Source organism: Corvus brachyrhynchos, unplaced genomic scaffold (assembly GCF_000691975.1).
Source record: "Corvus brachyrhynchos isolate BGI_N302 unplaced genomic scaffold, ASM69197v1 scaffold525, whole genome shotgun sequence".
Classification (NCBI taxonomy): domain Eukaryota; kingdom Metazoa; phylum Chordata; class Aves; order Passeriformes; family Corvidae; genus Corvus; species Corvus brachyrhynchos.
The window spans coordinates 1,201,590-1,209,844 of record NW_008238341.1 but is presented as its reverse complement, the minus strand read 5'-3'; the positions used below and the strand labels follow the sequence as shown (position 1 = coordinate 1,209,844).

Here is an 8,255-nt window from a genome sequence, read left to right as displayed (position 1 = left end):
GTGGGGGGAGGTGCGGGGGGGGGGGGGGGGGGGGGCGGATTTGAGGTGAAGGGAGAGATATGGGTCTTGCGCGGGAGATTTAGGTTCCGGGGGGGATTTGAGTCCCGAGTGGGAGAGCTGGGGCCAAGGGGATGGGTGACCTGGAGCTCAGGGGGAACTGGGTACTGGGAGTCGGGAATTAGGGGCCTGGAGGGGTGGCACTAGGGCCCTGGGAAGAGCCTTGGGTCTGAGGGGGAGAGATTTGAGTCTGAGGAGAGTGATTTGGGGCTGGAGGTAAGGGAGTTAAATCCCAGAGGGAAGAATGTGGTCTTGGGGGAAAGATTTGGAGCATGGAGGGTATTTGGGTCCTACAGGAGAGATTTAGATCTTGAGGGAGATGGGTACCCCTTAAACGACAGTGGAGGAATATGGGAAAATGGGGCTCTCCAACAGGAGGAGGGGATTGGGGGTGTGTGGGAGGTTACCCTACCCCATCCATGACCCCCTGAACCCGTGCCATGGGCTGGGAGCCCCACAGAGGCCCCAGGTGTCACTCCAGGAATTCAACAGGGAGCAGGGAAGGAGTTCGTTCAGTGAGGGAATTCAGGCACAGTATGCCACCATGGCATCAACAAGAGAAGCCCTTGTCAGTGGTGTACTCCTGCAGGAGGGGGACAGGGGCTGTGGGGGACACGTGTCAGCACCCTGGTGACACCAAGCCCATTGCAGCCCCAGGACCTGGCAATCGTTAACCGTCATGGCCTCATCAGCAGTCTGCTCACGCGCTCAGGCAGCTGGGGGTGGATGCCGGGATGGTGGGCAGCCTCCACTGGGACCATATGTTCATCCTGGAGAAATCATCCTCCAGACCCCCTTTGCCCGCTCCAGTGCTGAATGGCCCTCCAAGCTGGATGGGGGTGCCGGCTGGCTGCACATGGGGCAGGATTTATTTGCCCACATTCCTGGAATGGTTATGGTAATGGCCAGACATCTGCGGGAACAATTCAATACACTGTCTGGGGATGCCAGGGTGCTCAATGTCCTTCTTGTTCAAGGACGGTTCCCTCCTCCCTGGAATGGTGGGTTTCTTCCCACGCTATGGGAGCAGGGTCCAGGGGATGCTCAGCTGGAGATTACATTGCCCTTACTGCCCCTGGGGCACCTTGTCCCCTCCCAAACACCTTTGTGAGGCTACAGGGCTACAATACCCTTGGGTAGATGTTTGCCAGGAGGAAAGGCTGCACCGCAACACTGACGACAGCCAAAGGGCAGCATCAGCCTTCAGTCCCCACTCAGAAAGCCACAGCTTAGAAAAAAAATACCTTTATTTATCCATTTTCTGCGGAAGGCACTTAAATAGCTGCACGTTCAGGAAAGGCACACATCTCCACCCGTGGTACTAGGACCCCACCCCTAACACAGCATCCCTTCCTTGTTCCCATGTCACCCACCCCTGAGCCTCTATCACACATCCCAGGTCAGCTCCCGCAGGGGAATGCTGGATGCTGCAGGGATTGTACAGGGCATTCCCCAATGCGCTGTTCCACCTGGGTTGGGGGCAGAGGGGGTCCCATATGTCACCCTTAAGACTGTGCAGCCTGAAGCCACAATGCTGGCATAACTAGTCCCAGCAGAGACGTCCTAGTCCCCGTAGGATGTCACAGCTCATCCTTCCCCACCACAATGGCAGCTGGTGATTCCTTCTCCGTCTCTGGCTGCAAATCCCCCTCTTCCATGCTGAAAAGCATCTTCACCAGGTCATCCGCCTGCACACGCTCCTTTGGGCAGATCCATGGTGGTAAGCATGGCCATTGTCCCACCCAAAAACCCTACGCGCTGCTGGGAGGGAGCTTACCCGCTCACTGTGCCGAGGGTCCAGAGTGAACCAGAGGGCAATGGCGCAGCGCTGGCCCTTGGTCACAGCCTTCACCCCATGGGGGTTCTCTGAGCCAGAGGAGAAGCCCACGGCACGGCCACACTGTGGCTGAACCTCTGCCTGTCAAGGGTGGGAGACCCCAGTCAGGGGTGAGTGGGTTCCCCTCAACCCAAGTTCATCTTTTGCAGTGGCTCAGGGGAAGTTCCCAGGGGACAGGCCCAACAGGCAGGAGCTGGATTTGGTGCTGCACATGGATCCTCGGAGCTGAGCTACTCACGGTCTCAGTCTTGGCATCCAGCTCGGTGAAGTAGAAAGCTCCTCCTTCAAAGTCCCCGTTGAGGTAGAGGATTGCACTAAAGGGAGGAGGGGACAAGTGGAGGTGACAAGCAACCATCACTAGAGCTTCAGCAAGCAGGTGAGTCCAGAGCTCCCCAACACCATGGTGAGAGCCAGAGGCAGGAGAGGCCAGGTTTGGTGTCCTACCTTGCTGCTCCAACCCAGCTGCCACCAAGTAATGGTAGCCTTAGGTGGGGAAGCTGCAGCTGACAGCCACCACCAATACCTGTAATCCCGGAAAGTGTAGGCTGGGGGTTCCTTCACACACACCAGTGCCTCTGCATTGAGAATACAGTTGTCCACATGCACCTCATGGCTGTTGTCACTCCGACCTTCTTGCTTCTCTAGAGTGGAACATGGCATGTCAGGACCCCTCTGTGCAAGAACAGGGTCCTGTTACTGTTCCAAGTATCCTGTGCCTGGAGGTGACAAGAAAGTCATGTGTAGCCTAAAGCACTTCCACTCACTGGACTGTGGATCGTGCAAGGCCATTTGGGTGGCATAAAAGACTGTTGACTTGTCCCACGGCATTTCCATGGCCCTCCAGGCACAGTCTCTCTTAGCAACCACCCCAAAACACCTCCCAGTGATGAAATCCTGTATGGCATGAAGCCATCTGCCCTGTTAGAGGCAACCAGCAGAGCTGCTGCTCATCTCTCCAAACTCAGCTTAGGGACAAGCTTCCTACACACTCCTGGGAAGAGAAGTGGGTTAGGGAGCAGCAAGAAGGTCTCCAAAGAAAGGTCCAAGGCTAGACCACTCCAGCTGTTAGCGGAGATCCAGACAGGACAAGACTTGCTCCTCCGGGCCACGCTCACCGTCAATGGCCGTGCGGCACACTAGGTGGGAGTAGGAGAAGTGGAGTGGGACCTCCAGGCGGAAGTAGGACTCCATCATGTGCCGCACCTTGTCTGTCACATTGTAGTACAAGTAGGCACTGTGCAGGGGCACCTTGCCCTCCTGGCCCAGCTGTGGGGGACAGACAGGACAGGGGCTCAGCCCCAGCTGGGCATGGGCAACCACCTGCCCCAAAACTACCCTCCCTTGTCCCCACAGCCTGTTTCTCCACACAAGCCACCCCAACCTTGAGGGCCTTGAGGACAGTCACGCCATAGAAGGTCTCACTGGGAGTGTGGGGAGAGGTCTTCCCTCGATAGCCATCCCCGGCTGAGGCAGCTGCCTGCAAAACCCCCAATTGGTGTTACTGGTCTGATGTCTGAGCGGCAGGACAAGACCCCTCAGCATCCTCTGCCCATCCCTGCCTGCTCCACCTGTCCTTGCACTCACATTAGTGAGTCTCTGCAGTTCCCAGCACTCCTCAGCAGAAAGGAGTCCATCCACCACGACACGCTGGGAGCCATTCAGGGCCTTGGAGTTCATGGTGACACTGGCTCCTTCGTACACCAAAGGGCCACCTGTGGCACAAATGGGATTAGGGGACATGGGGATGGATGCCACCAACTCTGGGGTGTAGTTCTGGGGGAAGCTGTGGTCCCACCACCTGCTCCTGCTGCCACCCATGTGTGGAGGGACCATGAGCTGGCAGCAGGGGTCACAGAGGTCCCCACCCCACCTCCCCTCTTGGCCTTCTGCACCTTCTCGGATGAACTTGCTCATGTCAGCAGACTCCTTGGCCTTCTCCTCCACCAGTGTCTCAATCTCCTTCATAAGGTTGCCGATTTCCTCAGAGATGCGTGCTGCTGTCTCCCGCTCCACCCTGGGCATGCAGCAGCCATCAGCACCACCACCCCACTGTCCCCACATGAGAAATGAGGGCCACTAAGACAAGGGCAGGACAGTAGTCTCAGGTGCCAGTGACAAAGCTGGCACCAAGACTAGAGAGAGTCACCTCAATGCATCCCTCACTCTGAGGTGCTTGGGGTGACCTATCCATGCCCATCATCCCATGGGCTGATGGGAAGCAAAGTTCTGCCCTCCAGCATCCTTTTCCAGTCCCAACATCAGAACTTCCCATGGGAGAAGCTCTATGCCATGGCCTTTGGCCCAAAGTGCACAGAGGAAGAAGGGTTTGTCCTGTTGGATCCCTGTTGGGTGAGCTCAGCTGGGGACAGCACTTACTTCTGTTTCTCTCGCAGTCTTTTTGGTATCACCTCTTCAGGTGTCCATGTGTCCTGCAGCCAGAAGAACAACATCAGGAGCTGGACAAGGATATGGCCAGGACACAGACACCTCATCTGCATTCCATCTGGCCACTGCATCCCCCCAGTCTCGCACCACCCACCGGGTCCACAAAAGGGATGCCAAAGACATCGTAGCTGAAGAAGAGCAGCTCTTTCTCCATCAGACTCCGCTGGTGGTATACCTGGATCTCCTGTGGCAAGGGGCAGAGAGACATGGTGAGGTACAGCAGGAGGGTTCTGAAAGACCCTGAGTGTGGGCAGGAAGGTGCAGGTTTACACCATTCCTGTGGTCCTTGCTCCAGACCCGCAGCTGGTTTCCTGCTCCATCTGGCAGCTGGGAAGGAAGTGGCTTTCCCCATCCTGTCTGAACTTCCCTGTGGACAAGCCCTGGGGAGAGGACAGTTGAGCAGAGGCACATGTGTGTCCCTTCTGCGGGAGGCTCTTTAGAAGCAGAGACTCCCATCCATGCCTATCACATCCCAGGCAGGACCTAGCCATCCAGATCTGGCTATTTTGAAGCCAAATCCTCTCCTTTTTAAGCAATTTCACTGCAGTTGTGGAAGAATGCAACACAGGTGGGCTCAGATCCTCCTAAAAAGATTGTCCACCTGCCTCTCACAGCCCTCTGTCTCAGGAATGGGTCCATGTGTGCCAGTCATCCAGCTTCACTTGGCTTAAGACATTTTGCCAGTGATGTTTTTCATCAGCTATTTTTTTCTCAGCTATTTTCCAACTTGTCAGACCTTAAATCTACCCATTCCTGTCCACTTTGGTAGATGGCCCAGACGAGACCCTACAACTTCTGCAAAGGTCTCCAGGGAAGAGAGACGATGTCCCCACAATCATTCGTCCCAGCTGATTGCTCACCTCTCGGGGTTGGATGGGTCTGGCCAGGTTTTCCCCCAGGACGGCGGTGTAATAGGCCAAATTTTGGTTCATCACCTCGTCATGTGGGAAGAAGAGCAAATAGGTTTTGGCGCATTCAATGGCTTTTTCGTAATTCCCATCTGCAATGAGAAATGGGACTGTTAATGGCATGTCCAAGGACACCGGAGGCAGAACAAAGACAGGTATGGAGAAGAGACAAGAGACATAGTCCTTGTGTTCCAAAAGGTGTCATGACTAGGACAGATTCCCTGGAGCAAGGATAACTGCTGCCACAAAGGCAAAATTCAGACTCTGAGGTGCTGTCCTGTCTCCAGAAACCATCACAACAGAAACCCAGGTCACAGCTTGGGTACTTTTCTCATTTGGAAAACATCACAAAGCCTATTTACAGGTATCCAGACCAAACCATTTCCTGGCTAACCTGCAGTTTCCAGCCACTGAAGCATCCTGCCACACTTTCCTGCAGCCTTTCACAGAATCACACAATCAGAGAATGGGTCAGGTTGGAAGGGACCACAGTGGGTCATCTGGTCCAACCTCTCTGCTCAAGCAGGGTCCTCCCAGAGCACATGGCACAGGATTGTGTCCAGATTGTCTGGAGTATCTCCAGTGAGAGAGATCTGATACCCTCTCTGGACAATCTTGTCAGTGCTTGGTCACTGCACACTTCCTCATATCCAGGTGGAACTTCCTAGGCATGAGTTTCTGTCTCTTGTCCTATTGCTCAGCACCACTGAGCAGAACCTGACTCCAGCCTCCAACACTTCCCTGCAGATACTGACAAGCATTGACAGGGTACCCTCACAGCTGTCTCTTCTTGAGGATTTCCATCCTCTTGGACTTCCTATTTTTTCCCTTCCTTTTGAAGAAATTCACAAAGAAACATTTTATACTTTTCTAAAGAAGTGAATAAAAAAATGAAATAAAATCAGGTGTATTTTCCTGGGTTGTAACTCTTCTGCAGTGTGAGTGTGCTGCTGTGATTTCAGGCAAGAGGTGGACAGCTGGCCAGGAGGAAAAAAAATAAAGCTTCTCTAGGCTGTTGTTTCACTTGGAAAGTGAAGCTGCCCAGGAATAAAGCGACATGAAAAGTGACTGCAGCCAGGCACAGAGAGATCCAAATCTGGAGAACATTTCAGGCAGGAGGAACATGCCTGTATGAACCTCATGAAGTATAAGGCCTAGTGGAAGGCTCTCCACCAGTATCAGTGAAGACGGGGGAATGGATGGGATTAGAGCACCCAGTGGAGAAGGACGTGGAGATAACAATGGTTGAAAAATTGCACAGGGCCCATCTGTGTGCACTAGCAGCTCAGAAATGCCCCACATTCTGGGCTGATCCCCGGCAGCGTGGGCAACAGGTGAGGGAGGGATTCTGCCCCTCTGCTCCACTCTGGTGAGGTGCCACTTGCAGTGCTGCCTCCAGCTCTGGGTTCCCCAGCATAAGGATATGGACTCACTAGAGCGGGTCCAGAGGAGGCCACACAAATGGTCAGAGGACTGGAGCCCTTCTGTGAAGAAAGGCTGAGAGAATTGGGATTGTTGAACCCAGAGATGAGAAGGCTCCTAAGAGATCTCATATCTAAAGGGGCCACAAGAGAGATGAGGACAACTTTTTAAGAAGATGTATATTGACAGGACAAGGGGCAATTGTCTTAAACTGAAGAAGGGCAGCATTAGGTTGGCCATAAGGAGAGAATTTTCTGTGATGAGGGCGGTGAGGCCCTGGCACAGACTGCCCAGAGATGTTGTGGCTGTCCCATCCCTGAAAATGTTAAAGACTGGGTTGGATGGGGCTCTGAGAGATGTGAGTGACCAGTGCTAGATCATCTTGGGTTGGACTGATGAGATTATCTTTGAAGGTCCTTTTCCCACCCAAACCACTCTGTGGATCCACAATTTCAGTCCATGCAGAGTTGAGTGCCCAGTGCTGACAACCACAGAGAATGGGGTGAGGAGCTTCTTACTGTTGTAGTAGGCAAACTGCAGGTAGTTGAAGTGTGAGGGCAGGAAATCCTCCAGAGGCTTCTCCTGGCCGGGCTGTGAGGCCAGCTCTGTGACGCAGCCTTGCTTGCAGCTTAGCACCTGCATGGAGTGATCTGGTGGAGAAAAACCCCGTGTCAGTGCTCACAGTCACCCACGGGCTGGTGGGCAGGACTCTGAGAGGTGTCCAACCTCCTGCTCATACTGGGGTTGTTGCAAGCTTTTTGATAGTGGAAAACCCTCAGGGATGGGGGTTGTCCACCTCTGAGTTGATCAGTGGTGGGGTTGTGGTGCTCTCTCAGGACAGAGTAGCCATCCTCAGCCTCCCATCACATCCTGGTGACCCTCTACTGGTCTCTCTTCTGTCTTTCCATATTTCTCTGGAATTTGGAGGATTCCTGGGCATCAGCCCCAGTGCTGAGTGCAGGTAAACACTTCCTGCCACTTACTGGCCACACTTTCCCTAGTGAAAGCTAGGATAGGGTTTGCACTCTTCAGGGACACCCCACCCCAGGTCTTTAGGGACCAACCCCCCGAGAATTGTACTCAACTCTTGTGACAGGACACAGAAGGCATGGCTCCCACCTGTGATGGCCTGGAAAAGGTCTGCGTTGTACTCCAGGTAGTTGTAGCCCTCATAATCGTAGGGTCCCTCACAGAGAGCACGGCACTCAGTGTCTGCCACAAAATACTCCTCCAGTGCCTTCTCCAGGTGCAGGATGGCGGCAGCTGGCTGCTCCTCTGTGTAAAACCGGACACCCAGCCGAAACTCGCTCTGTGGAGGGATGGGAAATGATGAGGGGATCTCAATGCCCCACTCCCCATGATGGATCACCTCATTCCCACCACAGTGGCATCTCTGAGCCAGCAGCCGCAGTGCGACTACCCTGGGTTCCACAGTGGACAGGGGCTTTGGGGGCGGAGGGTCTCACCAGGTGGGGTTTGACCTCCAGGTCAGTGAAGTCATCCTCACGGACTCCCACCATGGCCTGGTAGTACTCCAGGTTCTGCCTCATCTCCTGGTGCCCGGGGTTGGCCACGAAGAAGGTGTG

General features: G+C 54.4%; 1 protein-coding gene across 1 annotated transcript in view; it reads right to left on the bottom strand.

Annotated features, from left to right (window-relative positions):
• Positions 1-1,290: 1,290 nt before the first annotated feature.
• The window catches only part of P3H1 (prolyl 3-hydroxylase 1), a gene marked incomplete at its 5' end in the record, with an annotated part of 7,368 nt that continues 403 nt past the window's right edge, over positions 1,291-8,255 (bottom strand). The window contains 14 exons of the mRNA XM_017735085.1: positions 1,291-1,757; positions 1,835-1,975; positions 2,133-2,208; positions 2,418-2,535; positions 3,010-3,160; positions 3,276-3,371; positions 3,479-3,606; positions 3,787-3,908; positions 4,271-4,323; positions 4,434-4,523; positions 5,200-5,339; positions 7,188-7,319; positions 7,789-7,978; positions 8,136-8,255. The exon at positions 8,136-8,255 is cut by the window's right edge and continues 3 nt beyond it. Of these exons, the coding sequence (XP_017590574.1) occupies positions 1,638-1,757; positions 1,835-1,975; positions 2,133-2,208; positions 2,418-2,535; positions 3,010-3,160; positions 3,276-3,371; positions 3,479-3,606; positions 3,787-3,908; positions 4,271-4,323; positions 4,434-4,523; positions 5,200-5,339; positions 7,188-7,319; positions 7,789-7,978; positions 8,136-8,255 (1,677 nt within the window). The remainder of the gene's footprint in view (positions 1,758-1,834; positions 1,976-2,132; positions 2,209-2,417; positions 2,536-3,009; positions 3,161-3,275; positions 3,372-3,478; positions 3,607-3,786; positions 3,909-4,270; positions 4,324-4,433; positions 4,524-5,199; positions 5,340-7,187; positions 7,320-7,788; positions 7,979-8,135) is intronic.